General features: G+C 55.7%; 1 protein-coding gene across 2 annotated transcripts; it reads left to right on the top strand.

The window, feature by feature from the left end:
• Positions 1-734: 734 nt before the first annotated feature.
• Positions 735-18,653, top strand: TRPV2 (transient receptor potential cation channel subfamily V member 2). 2 transcript variants are annotated; one of them, XM_044249173.1, is made up of 15 exons: positions 735-1,178; positions 2,677-2,982; positions 4,439-4,572; positions 5,924-6,217; positions 7,166-7,464; positions 9,952-10,125; positions 10,497-10,652; positions 11,277-11,372; positions 12,233-12,303; positions 12,659-12,824; positions 14,092-14,158; positions 14,266-14,606; positions 15,508-15,635; positions 16,511-16,590; positions 18,449-18,653. In XM_044249173.1, exons 2-15 carry the CDS (start codon positions 2,783-2,785, stop codon positions 18,541-18,543), a joined length of 2,301 nt encoding a protein of 766 aa, XP_044105108.1. In that variant the 5' UTR covers positions 735-1,178; positions 2,677-2,782; the 3' UTR covers positions 18,544-18,653. The 2 variants fall into 2 exon arrangements, with proteins under 2 accessions (XP_044105108.1, XP_044105109.1); XM_044249174.1 differs by lacking the exon at positions 735-1,178 and adding an exon at positions 2,272-2,347.
• The last annotated feature ends 1,106 nt before the right edge of the window (positions 18,654-19,759 follow it).

The following is a 19,759-nucleotide window of genomic DNA, read 5'->3' as shown; positions in this document are numbered from 1 at the left end:
GTTATGGTGTAGAGTTTGCATTTTATTTGAAGCCCAGGGGAAGCAATGGGTTGGGGGTGGGAGGTGAGATTAAGCAAGGGAGTGGGGGTGATCAGGTTTACCAAAGATCCAGAGATCCTTCCAGTTGCTGTAGGGAGAATGGAGTACAAGGGTAGGGTTGGTGTGAAGCAGAGACACCAGCTGGGGGATGGCTGCAGCCTCCCCTGGCAGAGGTAATAGTTGTTTCGGTCAGGCAGAGAAAGAGACAATTTGGTAGGTTTGGGGAGGGGACTGGATTTTAGGAAGCTGGGAAGAGGAAGGTGTCCTCGGTCTCCTTGGAGGGTGACTGAGTTCCTAAACCCTAGTGTGGAATTCCTCCCTACCAGGGCGTGGCCCGGAGTTATGATTTCGGCGTTACCTGGAGGCTTCCCTGTCGCCCCCTGCTGGTTGGTGCTGGAAGCGCCTGTCTCGAAAGGAAGTGTGCCACTGACAGGCCCCCACCCCCCACCCGGCTGAGGGGCTGGGGGAAAGCCCCGGCAGGTGGGAAAATCCCCGCAAACTGCAAGTTGGTTGGGTGGCGTGCATTCCCAGGGTCGTGTGCTGGGCTGCGTCTCTCCTGTCCCCGGGGCCCGTCCGCATTCGTTCTACCCGCCCAGTGATGGGTTCCACCAGTTCCCAGTCTGAGCCACATGGCCTCTGGAAGCCCTGTGGTAGGGCGCGGAAGGAGGTAGACGTCAGCACCGTGGGGGCAAGAACCCCCCACTCCATGCCGGATCCCACCGGAGGCAAGGCCCCAGCACCCAAGGGTTGCCTCTTGTTGCCCCACCCCCACCGGAGCCCTCCTTGGCTAGACAGTGGGGGTGGGGAGGCGGGGCGTGTCTCCCGAGAGCAGGGTGTGGCCAGTGGTCCAAATGGTCACTCACTGATGGCCCTCCTATCCCGACCCGGGAGAGATCCCCCTACCCCACACCATGCCGGCGGGCCGGGTGGGCTGAGGGTGCGGAGACCCCGAGACCCTGAGACCGCAGTCCGCTGGCGGAGCTCAGAGCAGACTTGGGGAGGTGCTGCGGCTCCGGGCTGTCAGGTTCCGCCGCCCTCCCGGCTTCACTTCCTCCAGCAGCCCCTGCAGCCCCGGAGGCCCGGGATCCCAGCTGTCCGCGGCCCCGGACGCCGCGCCCTAGCCTCGGCCGCCCTGCCGGGTAAGTCGGTGGGCGATCCCTGCACATCTGGGGAGGAGACGACCTTGACCCGACAGTGACTGATCAGGGCAGCAAAGCCCGAGGGCGGGGGCTCCCTGCTTCTTCAGCCCCGAGCCAGGGTCTTCGAGGGGGTCCGGCTTCCACCTGGACTGCCGGACCCCTTCCTTCCGCCCTGTGAGGGTCAGGCCCCCAGGATGGGGGCGGGGGCTGAACAGGTAGTTGTTGCTGCTGATGCTTGGCAATGGTGAGCTGGGGGGCCTCGGGGGAGGCAGACTGGGGGGCGGGGGAGATGGCTAGGGACACAGGCCACCTAAACGGTGTGTGGCTTGGGGAGGATGCGCCAGATTGGACAGAAAGATGGTGGCTCACATTGAAGTAAAAAACCAAAACCAAACTAATTAACAACAACAACAAAACCCTGCATGTGGAGGCAGTCAGCCAGATCCCAGCCTCCCCAGCTTCTGTGGGAAAATGCCTCCCCCACCCCCACCTCCAGGTCCCTGAGGGCTGTGGGAGCCTGAAGCTGGACGGGACACAGCCGAAGCCCTGCCACCATCCACCCTCTCTACTTCTGGCCTTTCTTTTCCTTTCCCATGCTCTTCTCTGCTCCCTGCCCCCTTCTGCCACCCAGCTGTCCCCCACCTCACTGCTCGCTCTTATTCCTTCTTCCTGTTCCTACCCACCGGTGGGCACATAGTCTTCCCCCTAACCGCACCCTGCACTGGGGCCCCACGCCTTGCCATGCGGTGGGGACTATGGTTTCCGAAGAGATGCCAAAGCCCTGAGCCCCATCTAGGACCTGAGGTGGGCTTGTCTGTCAGGGGGAGCTTGGGCCTCCAGCGAGGGGTCTCCCTCCCCACTCTGAAGCCCCCACAGACCCAAAAGCACAGAGAGGGGTGGCATCTGATGTCTTCAGAGATGAGTCAGACTGAAAACAGGGATGGGCCCCAAGAGATACTGAGAACTGAAGAAGTCATGGTAGCGTGCTGTCTGTGGTTTTGGACCAGGGTCTGCCAACAGCTGACCACCTTGAGAAAGTCACTTCCCCTTTCCGAGCCTTAGTTGTCCTGGTAGCAAAATAAGAGGTTTAGTAGACTGGTTTTCCAACCGTTTCTGTGGCAAGAGGTTGAATGACCCGCCTCTAGCCTACAACAGCACTCTTATCTGCTGTGAGTATCGGCCTCTAGACAAGATGTGATGTAGAGAAAGGTTCATGCTGTGAACTCGAGAGTTTGTTTTCCTGGATCAGCAGCTGTGATCTCTCAGATCCCAGGAAGTCCCAGAGGGACAGTCAGGGACAATCTCAACCCTTCCCGTGGGACTGCGTCAACAGGCAGACCTGTTGGGTCCCTGTACTTCCCATGTTCCAAGCTCACACCAGGGACCTCCTCTCTCCTCACCCTCTGCCTGCCTCCCTCACAGCTCATTCCCTGTCCCACTGGGCTGACTTGGTGGGTGGATCTACTTGGACTCAGCTTCTAAACTTCTCTTTTTGCAGGCCTCAGCTGGACCTCCTACCCCTACCCAGGCTGGGAAGAAGAAGGAGCTTCTGACAGCTCTGTCACCAAGGTTTGAGCCAGACAGAGCAGCCTCCTCGCCCTAGGATGGCCTCGCCCTCCAGCCCTCCGGCATTCAGGCTCCAGACATGGGATGGAGACCAAGAAGATGGTGGTGAGGCAGACAGAGAAAAGCATGGCCATGGGGTTGGGCCACCCCCCATGGAGTCGCCTTTCCAGGGGGAGGACCGGAAGTCCTCCCCTCAGATCAAAGTGAACCTCAAGTACCGCAAACCAGCAGGTGTCAGGTGAGGCAGCAAAAGGGGGTGGGACTTGGGGCGGGGGGCACTCACCTCCAGTGGAAGACCCTGAGTCAGATTTGGTGGCCTGGCCCAGCCCCAGTGCCCCTTCGGGTATGTGTGTGGTTTGCCCAGTCTCCCCCCTCAGTGTGAAATCCGATGCATGAGGCTGACAAGGCAGGACCCCATCAGGAAAGCCCCTTCCTCCATCCTTATGCCTGAAATGGGGCACCAGCCCTTGGCTGCCCAACCCCGAGACCACTGCCCCCCCCACCATATCACTGGTGTTGGAAGGCCATGGTCAGATTCAGACCAGTCCAGGAGAGGATGTGCATGAGGCTTCTGGGAGCTGGGGAGCCTCCCTGACAGGCAGAATAGGCCCCGCACTGCCCAGTCTGTGCTCTCGCTGGGCTGCCCTACCCCAAGACGGTGATGCCACCCTGTGACAGGAAATGTTTTGTCCAAATGGCCAATTACCCCAGCCGGACTGCCCATAGGGCTCCCTAGTCACCCGCACGGCCCTCTCAGTCATGGTGTAGCCACGTGGCCTGCTGGGGAGATGAGGGTGTGTCTGGCCAGGCCAGGCGGACACCCAACTTCCTGCTGTGGAGGAGACAGGGCCTGGTTCTCTCAGTCACACAGCTATAGCTTTAACACATGACTGAGCCCAACAATCCCCCATTCATCAGAGTCACCAAAGCCTTCCTTGGTAAAGCCAGGACCTGAGACTCTTCAGGGAATCAGAGAGCCCCCCACCTTTGTTTGTCCCTTCATATCTGCTGACCATGGTTCCAGGAGCCCCCAGTATGGGGGGCATCCCTAGGAGGGGTCCCCCGCTCCTTCCCCTTCCCTGTCACCAGAAACTTCTAAATGCTAAAGAGTTATAGCATTTCCCCAAAATGTGGCTTCTCAGTCAAACTCTGGCGAGCATCTGATAGGTTTCAGCGCTGGGCCCCCATGTCTCTGAGAAACCTCTGTCTGCCTAGCCTAGACTCTGCCTGGAGGTTAGCAGTCAGGGTCTGGAGTTAGTTAGACACGCCTTGCCCTCCATGTGAGCCCCAGTTCTGCACATGTGGTCCCATCCCGACCCGGATTCCAGGTCAAGGGCATGACACATTCCTGTGCTGAAATCTTCCCTCTGGGATCAGGAGCCTGTTGTGAAATCATCAAGCCAACCAAATTATAAGCACCTGATACTGAGACCAGACTCCATTTGCTCTGCCTGGAGTCATGGGGGTGCTGGGGGTTAGTGCCCCAGACAGACGGACAGGCCCGTCTCCCTTTTTCGGGCCTCTCAGCGAGTCCTTGGTCTGCCCTGGGAGGAAGAGCTCCTCAGAAAGGTTCCCCCGGGCTCATGAGCCTGCAAGGTGCACACAGGACTCCATGAAAGGGCTCCCCGGAATGGGGGCTTCCCGAGGGGGCTATGGTTCTTCCATAGCATCGGACACAAGTCATATCCCCACAGCCAGCCGGACCCAAACCGCTTTGACCGTGATCGGCTCTTCAGCACGGTTGCCCGGGGTGTCCCCAAGGATCTGGCTGGGTTACCAGAGTACCTGTCCCGGACCAGCAAGTACCTCACCGACCCAGAGTACACAGGTAGGTCTGCCCTGCGGGCCAGAGCCCCTGCACCCTGACCGCTGTGCTGAGACTTGGCAGACGGGTTGGCCTTGGCCTTGGTCAAGAGCCAAGGGGCAGTTCTCAGCAACCCTCCAGCCTGAAAGCCTCGTTTTGGTCATGGCTGTGCCTCCCATGTCCACCCACCCCACGGGCTCCTGGCCTACCTTTGCCGTCCTCAGCCCATTTCATTGGCCAAATGGATACTCACAGGCTTCCGTGGTACCTTGTTTTCTTTTTCTTTTCTTTTTGTATAACAGCGTTGTTGAGGTGTAATACACATACCATACACTTGACCCATCTCAGAACATTTTTTGCCCCAGATCAAAGTATCTTGATCATTTGGTCTGGTTAGAAAAACAAGATTTGTGTATTCTAGAAGATTCAGGTAGTAATGGCATGTATAAAGTTGAGGGTAAAAGAGAAGGACATCCTGGATCCACGTTAATGATTTGATGTCTATCTTTTCAAAGTGTTTAAATATATTAGGTACATACTTACGTGATGGGTCGTGCCATATGCTACCTCTCCTAATTTCTACTTCAGTACACAGACCTCTAAGTCAGTCACTTTTTCAACCACAGAGGTTTCCATTGTGTACATTTGCCACAGTTTAGTTAATGAATTCCTTAATGATGGCCATTTAAGGTTGTGTGTCGTTTTTGGCCTCCACATACTCTGTGCCAGGCCCTCTGGGTGCTAAAAATTCTATATATAAGGTTGGGCCCTTAGAACAACCCTGGAATAGTCCCATTTTACAGCCAGGAAAACTGAGGTTAAGAAAGGCCGTGTGACCTGCCCAAGGAGACAGAGCCATTAAGGGGTAGAGCCACCTAACATTGCTCTGAATGGTCTTGTGTAGACCGTGTTGCACGTACAACAAATTATGTCTTAGAAACTTATCTTTGAGGCAGAAATCAAGTTATATCTGTCGGTATTTTATTTATTTATTTATTTTTAAAGATTTTCTTTATTTATTTGACAGACAGAGAAAGACAGTGAGAGAAGGAGCACAAGCAGGGGGAGTGGGAGAGGGAGAAGCAGGTTTCCTGCTGAGCAGGGAGCCTGAAGCAGGGCTTGATCCCACCACCCTGGTTGGGATCATGACCTGAGCCGAAGGCAGCTGCTTAACGACTGAGCCACCCAGGCGCCCTCTATTGTATATCTGTTGGCTCAAGACTTACTAACCCTACAGCATGACTCTGGTTCCACCAGCCCTGTGTGGCAATCTTTTTTTATCCTCCTGCGTGGGATCGCTGTGCAGGCTCGTGGGCAGCCCAGTGACTCCCCACCTGAGCACCCTGGTGCCCCTTCCCCTCTCCTTCTCCCACAGAGGGCTCCACGGGCAAGACGTGCCTGATGAAGGCCGTGTTGAACCTTCGGGATGGAGCCAACGCCTGCATCCTGCCCTTGCTCCAGATCGACAGGGACTCTGGCAATCCCCAGCCCCTGGTCAACGCCCAATGCACGGATGAGTACTACCGAGGCCACAGTGCCCTGCACATTGCCATCGAGAAGAGGAGCCTGCAGTGTGTGCAGCTCTTGGTGGAGAATGGGGCCAATGTACATGCCCGGGCCTGTGGCCACTTCTTCCAGAAAAAGAGCCAGGGGACTTGCTTCTACTTTGGTGAGGAGACTTTCTTGGATAAATTGAGGGGCAGAGGTGATTAAGGCTATGTCCAAGGTCACCTGGGTAATGTGTGTCAGAGCTGGCCCTTCAACCCAGATCTGTCTGACCCCAAGGACTGACCCCTAATCACTGGACTGCTGCTGCAAAAGCAGTTTGTCTTAGGAGATGTTTTAGCAAGGAAGTTCCCCACACATCCACACCCAGACCAGGGGGAGGGGAAGGGGCTGGCAGAACTGGTGTGTGGGAAACCTGACCAGACAGGGTTATTTTATTTTATTTTTAAAGATTTTACTTATTTTTATTTGAGAGAGCATGAGAGGGTAGAAGGTCAGAGGGAGAAGCAAACTCTCCATGGAGCTGGGAGCCTAATGCAGGACTCGATTCCAGGACTCTGGGATCATGACCTGAGCGGAAGGCAGCCACCCAACAGCTGAGCCACCCAGGTGTCCTGTATTTTAATTCTTTAAAGATTTATTCATTTTAGAGAGATTGAGCAAGTGAGCATGGCGGGGGAGCGGCAAAAAGAGAGGGAGAGAGAGTCTTTAGCACACTGCGCAGTGAATGTGGAGCCCGGCCTGAGGCTCGATCTCACGACCCTGAGATCACCACCTGAGCCAAAAGCTCAGCCGACTGCACCACCTAGGCTCTCCATGTTCTGTTCCTTTAGATGGTAAAGAGTTATGGTCGCCACTCCCTTGGGTCAAGAACTGGACAGGGCCACCTTCACCAGTGGAAAAGGCACAGCTGCCCTCCACGGTGCCTGGGACCGTCTTCCCTCATTGTACAGACCTGGGAGGGCCCAGGATCCCAAGGCAGCGTTCCCTCCTCTCCTGTGGATGGCTGTCTCTCCTGAAGGAGGTCTGGCCTTCTGTCCTAGGAGCATGAGGAGTAGACAGGTGGAAGCTGGGAGGCCTGAGGCTCAAGCTTCCCCCCCTTGGCCCGCAGGCGAGCTGCCACTCTCCCTGGCCGCGTGCACCAACCAGTGGGAGGTGGTGACCTACCTGCTAAAAAACGAGCATCAGCCCGCCAGCCTGCAGGCGACAGACTCCCTCGGCAACACGGTGCTGCACGCCTTGGTGATGATCGCAGACAACTCAACCGAGAACAGCGCCCTGGTGATCGACATGTATGACAGGCTTCTCCGTGAGGGGGCCCACCTCTGCCCCACAGTGCAGCTCGAGGACATCCCCAATCTGCAGGGACTCACGCCCCTGAAGCTGGCCGCCAAGGAGGGCAAAATCGAGGTGAGTACCTAGCTAGTCCCCATTCCTTCCACACCTTTCCAGGAAGCAACAGGACTTATTCTGAATTTTCTGCAGAAAGAGCCAGGAGTGGTCTTCTACATAGATCACTGGTCTCCCCACTTTTTTTTTTAAATTTGATTGATTTATTTGAGAGAGGGAGACAATGCACACAAGAGGAAGAGGGAGAAGCCGACTCCCTGCTAAGCAGGGAACCCCACACGGGGCTCGATCCCGGGACCCTGAGATCATGACCTGAACCGAAGGCAGACATTTAACCAACTGAACCATCCAGGCACCCCAGGGTCCCCACTTTTTGATTTAACTCTCCTGGTATTAAGAACATGTTCAACACACACCTCTAATATATGTGTGTTTATTGATGAATTATATATGAACTACTGGACTGATAAATTACATTGTAAAACACTGGGATTTTTAAGTCATTTGGGTTTCTCGATGAGGAGACAGTTTTTTGATATTCTTTGCCTCTTGTGTGATTAGATTTGCTATTAGGTTTTCTTCATATTGATTGATAAGTGTCCTTTATAATGAATGCATTAGTATTTTGTTTTCTATAACAGCTGCAAATGTTTCTCCTGGTTTGTTAGTAAAAACATTTCTTTTTTTTTTTTTTTTAAAGATTTATTTATTTAAGAAAAAGAGAGCAGTGGGGAGGGGCAGAGGGAGAGAGAGAATCTCAAGCAGATTCCTTTTTTTTTTTTTAAGATTTTATTTTATTTATTTGAGAGAGAGAGACAGTGAGAGAGAGAGAGAGAATGAGCGAGGAGAAGGTCAGAGAGCGAAGCAGACTCCCCATGGAGCTGGGAGCCTGATGTGGGACTCGATCCCAGGACACTGGGATCATGACCTGAGCAGAAGGCAGCTGCTCAACCGACTGAGCCACCCAGGTGCCCCATAAAAGCATTTCTTTTGAGATTTTTGCCCTGCAGAATTTTTACATTTTCCTATATATACACAATTCCAATTATCTTCTCCTTTAAAATTCCTTGGTTTTGGTACTGTTTAATACCTTCTATAAGGCTCTGTGTGTGTGTGTGTATATATATATATATATATATACACACATATATACATGTATATATATAAAAGCTTGTGTGTGTCCGTATACATATATATTCTGTATCCATATTTTCCTCCAGACTTTGCAATTTTATTTTTAATGCCTAAAACTGATTTGTCTGGAAGTTATTTTGGTACAAAAAGGAAGCATGACTCAGCTCTACTTTTTTTTCAAATGACAACCAGTAGGTTGTCTGAGCCTAATTATCAGCGGGGCTTCAAGGTGGGCAACCTGTTCCTTTTACACAGGGCCCCATGCTTCAAACACAGGCCTTTTTAAGGGTTAAGATTAAAAAAACATAAATGGAAGTTTTACTATTTTATTCCCCAAGGTTCCTGGGGAACCTGGGTTCCAAAGGGAACCTCCCTTTGTTGTCCAGAGGCATGGCTGGGTGGCCTTTCCTTTCCCCATTCCTCATTTGTAAAACCAAGTTGCTTTTCTATCTCTCTTTTTTTAAAATATTTTTATTTATTTGAGAAAGAGAAAATGAGCAAGGGGGAGGGGCAGAGGGAAAGGGAGAAGCAGACTCCTTGTTGAACAGGGAGCTTGATGCGGGACTCAATCCCAGGACCCTGAGATCATCACTTGAGCCAAACTCAGACGTCCAGCCGACTGAGCCATTGAGGTGCCTGGCTTCTTCTTCTTTTTTTTTTTTTTTTTAATATTTTATTTATTTGACAGAGAACACAAGTAGCAGAGAGGCAGGCAGAGAGAGAGAGAGAGAGAGAGAGAAGCAGGCTCTGCACTGAGCAGAGAGCCCGATGCGGGGTTCGATCCCAGGGTCCCGGGATCATGACCTGGGCCGAAGGCAGAGGCTTTAACCCACTGAGCCACCCATGCGCCCCTGGCTTCTTCTTTTTTAAGTAATCGCTACACCCAGCATGGGCCTCAAACTCATGACCCTGAGATCAAAGGCCACATGCTTCACCAACTGACTCAGTCAGGCATGCCAAAACCAAATTCCTTCTTAACCTGTTCGACTTAGGGATGCTTTCTAGTATGTTGAAAGCTCTGAGCTCTGACCACAGAAGTGTACACATCTGTGTAGCTCAGATCTCAGGGGGCCTCCAGGAGCCCTGGGCTGGTGGTCCCTCTGCCAGTAGGGAGTCCAGGAAAGAGGCCTCGGGACAGGAGTGGGGAAGGAAGAGCCAGGTTCCCTGAGACCTGGACATATGTGAGTGGACGGGAGTGTTTACATCGTGGCTGAGCATGTGGGATGTGTGAGCAGTCATACGCACAAGGACCCGTGTGTCCGGGTGTGTGCGTGTGTCTGCGTGCAGCTCTGCAGGTGGGGGGCAGCTCTGCGGGGTGCTGAGTGTTTCCCAGCCACCCCTTCTCCCTACCCAAGGTCAGTGCTAGGAGGTAGCCATGCAGGCCAAGCTCATGTGCCCCCACCCCCACTGCAGATTTTCAGGCACATCTTGCAGCGGGAGTTCCCAGAGCCGTGCCAGTCACTTTCCCGCAAGTTTACAGAGTGGTGCTATGGGCCAGTCCGGGTGTCATTGTATGACCTGGCCTCTGTGGACAGCTGGGAGGAGAACTCAGTGCTGGAGATCATCGCCTTTCATTGCAGAAGCCCGGTGAGCCCAGGGGGGCAGAGGTGTGCGTAAGGGGATCTGGCCCAGCTCCCTGCAAGGTCCACACGTCAGCGCTGCCCGCGGGACCAAAGCTGCCCTGTGGATGTGGCCCCCCCAGCCCATGCTCCTTCCACACCCCAGTCCCACCTGACCTGCGGAACAGGCTGGGGGCCAGGGGGAAACCACAGGCAGCATGTTGACTGGTCCCTGCTTGGGGCTGGAGGATGAGGCGCTCGGTCAATCCACAGCCATGTGGGTGGGGTGGATGTCGGTGGGGAGGGCTCATTTGCGCCCCCACCCCCCCTACATTTCCCTCAGCCCTTACATTGAGCCTGACCTGAGCCTGACCCTTGCTCTTGCATTCCCATTCCCAGGACCGGCACCGAATGGTGATTTTAGAGCCACTGAACAAGCTGTTGCAGGCGAAGTGGGATCTGCTAATCCCCAAATTCTTCTTCAACTTCCTGTGTTACTTGATCTACACGGTCCTCTTCACCTTAGTTGCCTACCACCAGCCGGCCCTGGAGAAGGCAAGGCCCGGGAGGGGCACATTCTGGGGGAAGCCTCCTGGGAGCGACCCTGGAGGATGATGGTGGAGGGTGGGGTGGCTAGACCCGTCTGCAGATCCTCCCACCGAGGCTGTGACGGCTTGAGTGATAAGCCTGAGCTCGGCCTCAGCGGATAACGGTACGGAAGCCCGCACCGTGGGGAAAACAAGGATACTGGCCCAGGGCTCGCCATATGGGAGACGGTATTCTAAGGAAGTGACTTGCGTTAACTGACTTAATCATTGCTCACAACAACCCTCTGAGGTGGCAGCTGTTACCATCTCCAGTTTATAGTTGAGGGAAGGGATGCACAGAGAGGTGAAGTAACTTACCCAGGGTCACACAGGCTATTAAGTGCGGGGGCTGGGATTTGAACCTGGGCAGTCTGGCGCCAGACCCCACCCTCAAAACCAACCATGTCAGTGTGTCTCTGTGACAGGCTAGAATCCGGGGTAGGGGTGGGGGTCCTGCCGCTGAACCTGTGCTCCTTGTGCTGCTCTGCGTGGTCTCTCCACAGCTTGTGCTCAGATCCGGCCCTCAGCTGAGAGTCTCCCTGTTGGCAGGGGACTCCAGGCCCCAGGTCCTACCAGACTGTCTCCTCTGCAGGCCTTCTTCCCCCGGGAAGTGACTGCTGGAGACTCCCTGCTGCTGCTGGGCCACATCCTGATTCTGCTTGGGGGCATCTACATCCTCGCGGGCCAGGTGAGGGCTCTTCCCATTCACCACCACCACCACCACCACCGGGCCCCCACCCCATGACTCCGCAACTCTATGGGCTCCCGGACCACCCAGAAGCAAATGTAAAATCCCACTAGGAGGGGCCTTCCAGGGAGTTAACCACAATCCCTTCATTCCCTGAAAACCACAGAAACCGAATCCTCTACCCAGTCCGGGCCCCCACCAGCCTCAGGGCAGCTGAGGGCCTCGGGTTCTGGGGCTGGCAGCTCCCTGCTGTGCTTTCTGCACATGGCCTCTGTGATTCCTCAGGCCCTGCCAACTCTGCTCCCCAAAGAACGGAGCTGGAAGCCCCCGCCCCTAGGTCCCTTAGCTGGGCCATTCCTTCCTCACATGGGAACCACAGATAGGATGGGGCAGGCAGGCTCAGGTCGACTCCCCCAGCAGGGCCTTTTGAGGAGAAACTGAGCCTCAGAGTGGGCAGAACTTGGGGACCAGATCCAGATGGGCTGGTATCTAGGAGGGTCCCTGTGAGACCAGGGGAGGAGAGGAGAGGGAGCTGTTCCCCTCACCAGGAGTAGTGAGTAAGTTCTTCATCAGGATCCATGGGGAGCTCAGAGGCCCCTGGCATTGTCTGGGAGTCTGGGGGGGCGGGGCGTTCTGGAAACAGGCTTCAAAGCTCTCTCAGCTATCAGCAGGACTCATGAGTTCCACAACCCCCAGAGTCCAAGAGGCTGCTTGAGCCCCTGAGGTCACAGAACCAGGCTCGCAGGCTGGGGGCACAGTGGGGAGCCCAGGCTAAGGCCCCCCAATGGGGCAGCAGGGCTGCTCGGTGCTCAGTGGCCTGGGGAGCAAACTTCACACCCCCTGTGCCCCTTTTCCCACAGCTGTGGTATTTCTGGAGGCGCCGTCTCTTCATCTGGATCTCCTTTGTGGACAGCTACTTTGAGCTGCTGTTGTACGTGGGCCTTCCCTCCCCTCCCCTGTCTCAGGCCCTGGAGAGGCAGAAGGGCTCCAGGCTGGCTTGAGAGGAGGGGACCCAGCATCAGGGAGTGCTAGGGGCCCAGGACCAAAGCGCAGGCTGTCTGGCCTGGGACTCCAGTGCCCTCCCGCTCCCCTCCCATCCCTGAGAGTTCCCCGTACTGAGCACTTGCTCTGCACCTGATGGGGTCCGGTCCCAGACAGACGGAGGCCTTCCCATCTATCAGGAGGTGGGGGGAGAGGCAGCGGTGGTCAGCGCTGGCCAGTGGGGGTCAGGGGGAGCCTAGCCAGGGGTCAGCCTGCAAACTGACCCAGATTCTGTCCCTGCACAGCCTGGTCCAGGCCCTGCTCACGGTGCTGTCCCAGGTGCTGTGCTTCCTGGCCGTGGAGTGGTACCTGCCCCTGCTTGTGTCCTCACTGGTGCTGGGCTGGCTCAACCTGCTTTACTATACACGTGGCTTGCAACACACGGGCATCTACAGTGTCATGATCCAGAAGGTGAGAGACCGGGGTGGCCCCGGAGTAGCCTGAGCAGACAAAGCTGGGCACCCCTCCAGCAGGGCTCCTCTGGGCTTCAGTGGACAGGTGCCCTCCTCTACGGCTCACCTGGCCAGGCGCTCTCGGAGTGCAAGCCGGAGCATGAGTGTGCAGGCACCTGCCCTCAGGGGTCAGAACTCTGCACGGGTAAGTAGACATGTGACCCCCAGGGAGGACGTGCATCTTTGCACAGCCCAGGCGCAGACACGGTGCACAGGAGCTCGTCTGCATGCCTGTGTCCTGGAACATCTGGGCCCGTGGACTTTTCTGCATCCATTTACGTAATCAGCAAAAGTTTGGGAAGTGTGTCCTGTGGGCCGGGCCCTGTTCTAAAGCATTGGAATATGCTCCTTTGGTCGCTAACAAAATGGGCAACTCATCATTCCTGCTGCAGGGCACATTGTGGTAGGGGAAGTGAAAACATTCAGAGAGACAGATGAGAAGATTACACATTGCTCTATGGTTTTGGGGATTTTTTTGAGAGAGACACTGAGGGGGAGGGGGCAGAGGGAGAGAGAGAATCTTAAGCAGACCGGGGGCTCGATCTCATGACCCTGAGATGAAATCCAGAGTTGGACACCTAACTGACTGAGCCGCCCAGGCACCCCTGATTAGATAGATTTCTTTCTTTCTTTCTTTCTTTTTTTAAGATTATTTATTTATTGGGCGCCTGGGTGGCTCAGTGGGTTAAGCCTCTGCCTTCAGCTCAGGTCATGATCTCAGGGTCCTGGGATTGGTCCCGCATCCGGCTCTCTGCTCGGCAGGGAGCCTGCTTCCTCCTCTCTCTCTCTGCCTGCCTCTCTGCCTACTTGTGATCTTGTTCTGTCAAATAAATAAATAAAATCTTTAAAAAAAAAAAAAAGATTATTTATTTATTTATTTGACACACAGAGAGAGAGAGCGTGCACAAGTAGGCAGAGAGGCAGCCAGAGAGACAGGGGGAAGCAGGCTCCCTGCTGAGCAGAAAGCCCGATTCGGGGCTTGATCCCAGGACCCTGAGATCGTGGACCGGAGCCAAAGGCAGAGGCTTAACCCACTGAGCCACCCAGGAACCCCCCGATTAGGTTTCTTTAAAGACTGGTCTACTCCATGTGGCTCCTCGAGGCCTCGTGTATGCACACCTTTGTGTGTGTGGGTGATGTGGGCCGAGGCAGGGGTCAGGGGTCGGGCCTGACGGCCCCCCCCGCCCCCCCCCGCCCCGGCTCCTGGATGCACTTGTGTGTTCTAGGTCATCCTGCGGGACCTGCTCCGCTTCCTGCTCGTCTATTTAGTCTTCCTTTTCGGCTTTGCTGTAGGTAAAGGCGCCCCTCTAGCCCCTGCCCAGCCCTTGCCCGGTCCGTATGCCCTGGAGACTGCCCCCGGCCTCCCCAGGCTGAGGATCCCTCCTTCCTCCCTCCTGCAGCCCTGGTGAGCCTGAGCCGGGAAGCCCAGGACCCCAGGGGCCCCAGGGGCCCCAATGTCACGGAGGCAGCAGCACAGTCTGGGGCAGGAGGGACAGAGGAGGAGGGCAGCTCCACCCCATACGGCGGCATCCTGGACGCTTCCTTGGAGCTGTTCAAGTTTACGATCGGCATGGGTGAGCTGGCCTTCCAGGACCAGCTGCGCTTCCGCGGGGTCGTGCTCCTGCTGCTGCTGGCCTACGTGCTGCTGACCTACATCCTGCTGCTCAACATGCTCATCGCCCTCATGAGCGAGACCGTCAACAGTGTCGCCTCCGACAGCTGGAGCATCTGGAAGCTGCAGGTGCTGAGGGTGGCTCCCCTCCCCCACGGCCTGCAGTCTGGGCCCCCCTCACCCACGCTTTCCTTCCGGGGGCTGTTGTGAGGATCGAGAAAGCTCACAGATCTAGAGCCCTTGGGATGGTGCCTGGCACCTAGTGGGGGCTCCGTATGTTAATCAGGATCGTGATCTTGATCATGATCAAGGACTTCCCGAGAGCCTACCGTGAGGCTCGGCTCGGTTCTAGGTGCGAACCACACGGCAGAGAACGAGATTGAACCTTTGCCCTCATGTAGCTCACCTTCTGTGTTTCTTATACGGTTGGTGGGGTCGCCTTGGTGGGTGAGGCAGGACGTGCAGTCCTGGGACGGGCCAGTCTGCGGGAGTCGGGGTGCAGAGGTCCCTGAAGCTGGGGCTGGTGTGACATCCACCTACCTTGAAAGCAGTAGCTGCTTCTTCTCCAGAGAAGGGTAGGGGTGGGGGCGGGCAGTTGGTGCTCTGAGAGCCTTGCTGGGAAGCTGGACTCTCACCGATTCACCGTCGACCTTGGGCAAGCCCCTTACTTCTCTGAGCCAGCGTCCTCACGCGCAAGTTCCATGCCCTACCTAATTCCCTCCCATGCCAGGGGGCAGGCTCTGTGTGGGCAGAGCAGACAGGTCCCTGCACCTCGTGGTGTGGAATTCTGGAATCTGTAACTCTCCAAGTCATTGTTGAGCACACATTATGGGCTGACTTATCGACACCCGTCCACCTGCAAGTGGGGAAATTGAGATTGGGGGAGGGGGTCCTGAGGGGGCTTCCATCCCTCAGGTAATCAAATGTTGGAGCTAGACTCGTATCCACCTGTGTAGCAGACCCTGGGTTATACTGTCAAGTGCTGTGAGGTATGCTCCTGGCTACTGTCTCATGTGTCCTTTGTCCGCAGAAAGCCATCTCCGTCCTGGAGATGGAGAATGGCTACTGGTGGTGCAGGAGGAAGAAGCAGCGGGCCGGTGTGAAGCTGACTGTTGGCACCAGGCCGGATGGCAGCCCCGATGAGCGCTGGTGCTTCAGGTGAGGGAGGGAGGCTGCTGTGGGGCAGGCCAGCCTTACTCTTTATTTATTTATTTTTTTTAATTTGACAGACAGAGGTCACAAGTAGGCAGAGAGGCAGGCAGAGAGAGGGGGGGAAGCAGGCCCCCCTGCCGAGCAGAGAGCCTAATGTGGGGCTCGATCCCAGGACCCTGAGATCAAGACCTGAGCCAAAGGCAGAGGCTTAACCCACTGAGTCACCCAGGTACCCCCAGCCTTACTCTTTTTAAAATTTTTTTATTTAGTAATCTCTGTACCCAATGTGGGGCTCGAACTCATGACTGGGACATCAAGAGTCACATGCTCTTCTGACTGGCGCCCCCAGCCTTACTCTCTCTTTTATTTTTCTTCAGCTGTACGCTCTTAAAAGCCAGGGGACAGCTGCCAGGAGTCAGGGCTGGTGGGAAAGGCAGGGCCTAGGAGCACCAGACATTCTGCCCCAGGCAGGCAAGGTCAGGGATGCTGGATCTCATAGGCCCAGGCCTGCCACTTACCGCCTGTCCCCTCTCTGGCTGTTCCTGACCTACTCCGTGGCCTGAAATGGGGAACAGTTAGGAGGCCAGGAAGTCAGAGGGACCCTCAGGTTACCGCATACTAGCCTTCGCCCCGCTGGTCTGCTCTGTCACAGAAGCGACAACCCTCCCACGGAAAACAAAGTCTTCCACGGGAGAGAGAGCCTGGTGGCAAATGCACAGCGGGATGGTGGGTGGCTCAGTGTCTGGGGAGAAGGGGTGGCCACAGCCCATCCTCCTCCCAGTCCCTGTGTCTACCCTGTGTCTCCGCTCGCCCCTCTCCTGGGGTGGAGCATGTGGCACAGGTGGCTTCCAGGAGCCTCAAAGCTGCTCTGTGGCCCTCAGGGTGGAGGAGGTGAACTGGGCCTCGTGGGAACAGACACTGCCGTCCCTTTGTGAGGAGCCGTCAGGGCCAGCCGTCCCTGGTGAGTAGCGGCGGTGGCCGGAGTCCTGCCCTGGAGAGAGAGAGACAGAGAGAGTCTGCTTGGCCACACAGCCCTGGAGAGTCTAGGCCAGGACCTCCCCCGTGTCCAAGGCTTGCCCCACTAAGAAGCACTTCCCACCTTTCTTCTCCACTCCCTCCTCCTTACTGGCCTGTTTCAGGCAGTCACCTGGGAGACACTCTGAAGCTGTTGGTGCTTCCCCTCTCCAGCCCTAATCCTGCCCACACCATCGGCCTCTGGCCCTATTCAGCGGGCCCTCCAGCGCCAGCCCTGGGCTGAGCCTGGGGACCGAGCTGGACAGGAGGTTAGAGAGGGCCCCCTACCTATCCCGAAGCTTCGGGGTCATCTCCCTGAGCCCCCACTGATAGGCCAGTCCTGTTGATCCCCAGCTTTCCCCGGCTACAGGAGCTCCCAGCCCCCACAGTCCTGAGAAATCACTTCTGATGCTTTTCCCCACTGTCGTGGACTGCGTCCTGTCCATTCTAGTGTGGGGACAGCCCCTCCTGTCTCTACCCTGAGGCATGTTCTGAGGCTTAATTTTCTCCACAGTATGTCCTTTCTGGAATCATCAGTAGCTCCCACTTCAAACCCTCCCCACAACAGCACCTGCATCACCTCTGACCCCTGTGTAGGGGGTACTCCTCCAGACTCTGGCTCTAAAGCCTGCTGGTCTTCCAGGCTCCTGGGTCCCTGGTGACCAGGTGATGATGGCCCTCAGACACCCACAGGTTTTCTGCCTGCCTCTTTTTGTCTCCCTTCCCCTGAGTCCTGCCACTCTGTCACTTTTTTTTTTTTTAAAGATTTTATGTATTTATTTGACAGAGAGAGATCACAAGTAGGCAGAGAGACAGGCAGAAAGAGAAGAAGGGAAGCAGGTTCCCCACTGAGCAGAGAGCCCCATGTGGGGCTCAATCCCAGGACGCTGGGATCATGACATGAGCTGAAGGCAGAGGCTTTAACCCACTGAGCCACCCAGGCACCCCCACTCTGTCACTTTAATGCTGAGACTCTGAAAGTCACCTTGCCCCTCATCTTGCCCCAAGAATTCCACACCCCAATCCCATACCATCGCCAGCTGGGGCTTCCAACTGGAAATTCCTGATAGGAACGGCTGTGGGGTTATCCTACCAGGAAGTGTGTGTACAATCCCACACCTCCTCACTCAGTCAGGAGGCCTTGAAGATCTCTGTTCAATGTCCCCCTCCCAGGCAGCCACTCACCCCTCTGCCCCGACCCCTCATTTCTCTCCCTTCTGCACCACTGCTGGGCTCAGGGCTGCACCCTCTCCTTTAGACAAGTCTTTCTGCTCTGGGCTTCTCTCTCTGAGGCAGACAGAAACCACACGAGGCCCACACTCCTCGCCTCCCACTGCCAGGAAGGACTCACTCCTCAGTGTGGAGGTGAAGATCCAATGCTATAATCCCGCCCATTTCCAACATCTCCCTCCATGCAACAGCCGGTCCCTCCATGGTGCTCCCTGTTCTTTGCTTTCCCTGGCTCTCTGTGGGAGTGTCATTTCCGCTCCTCTGGGTGTCCAAATCTGCTGCCTTCCTTACAGCTTGGGTTCCCTCAGAGCTCCCTGAACACCTACTTCTCACTTCCCTCCAGCTCTTCAGCAAGTCTCAGGTGTCCTGGTTTCTACCTCAAGGAACGTTGAACTTCTGGGAGGAGTTCAGGAAATGCTTATGGAAGGGGGAGGTAGAGAGAGGGATTGTTGGGGACTTTGGGATTACCCGCTGTACACAGAGTATGTGCTTTCATGACTGTGGCCGCCTCCTGTTTGTCCTCCTGGGGATACAGCCCAAGGGCCAAGACACAGTGCTCTCCGTCCTATTTACAGGCACCTTGAAGAATCCTGCCCCAGCCTCCCAAGTAGAGGAGGACACTGCCTCAGAGGAAGATCAGCTGCCCCTCCAGCTCTTAAAGTCCCAGTAATGGCCCAGATTCAGGACAGAGTCAGGGGGACCTTCCCAGCCCTACCTGGTGGCTCTGGACCTCCAGGGAACTTCGGTGGCAAATGTAAATAAATATTTTCTTATCACGAACTCTCCTGGAAACATTATTTAAGTGAAGTTCATGGGCTCCTGGGCTGGTTGACAATCGCACTTCTCGGTGAGCATTTCTCTGTCTGGGGCTGGGCTACTCTTAGCCTCACTCAGGCACAGGGGACTCCCAGCCCCAGGGTGGTCCTTTTCCTGGGTGCTGTGCACGCTGTCATGACAGATATGCGGTGATAGACACAGGAAACACAGCCACCGCTCCTTCCTCTCCTATAGCTTCCGGACATCCCTTAAAGCCACCTCCAAGATCTCTTTCAAAGCTTTGGAGCTCCATGGCTTCCTTCAGGCCCTGGATTACTAGCTTCTTTCTCTTCTGGGCTGCCTGCTCAGTTCCTACCCCTCCAAGCTGTTCTGCAGGGCAGGCAGAGGGGCCTTCCTAAGATGGAAGAGGAAAAGAAACATCTTAGGGTGTTTCTGTGCCCTGAAGGCTTAAGAGGCTCCTTCGATGCCCACAGGACGCCCTAGCTGGCCTCCTCAAGTCCTTCACGGTTTTCACCCCGAATTTCCAGACACCTCTCCCCCGATACCCTTGCTGCCACCCCCCCCCCCCCCGCCATGCTCTCCTTAGGACCTTCATCAAATAATTCGGGCAGACCGAGGAACCCGTTTATTTAACCCCCTGACTTGGCTTTTGCTGGAAGCCCCCGCCCCACCATTAAAATCCTTAAAATTCTAAGACCAGAAAGTTGTCTCGCGATAGCTTTTCCAGTTTTTTCGTCCAGACGAACTGCTCTCCCTCAGAGTAATGAGCGTTTATAAAATGCGATTGCACTGAATGGCTTTTAAATGGCAGAGGCCGGAGCATGTGCAAAGGCTGAAGAGTGGGAGAGGTTTCCATCCCTGGTGGGTTGGGGAACGGATGCAGGAGTCCTAAGGAATCAGGAGAGAAGGGGAGGAGGGGATGGAAGCGGTTTCAGCTAAGACACGTCTGCTCGCTCCTTAGAGGTCATTCTCAAGGGGAGTGATGCGAGCTGCCGGCGCGCAGGCGTTCTGAAAGGCTCCGCGGATATTCGGCAATGGCCGTGGGGAAAGAGCAGACAGGCAGCCCGAAGAATGAAAAGCAGATACTATTTTATGAATGCTTGCTGCCT

Source organism: Neovison vison, chromosome 5 (assembly GCF_020171115.1).
Source record: "Neovison vison isolate M4711 chromosome 5, ASM_NN_V1, whole genome shotgun sequence".
Classification (NCBI taxonomy): domain Eukaryota; kingdom Metazoa; phylum Chordata; class Mammalia; order Carnivora; family Mustelidae; genus Neogale; species Neogale vison.
The sequence above is the reverse complement of the archived record's forward strand: the minus strand, read 5'-3'. Positions and strand labels throughout refer to the sequence as shown.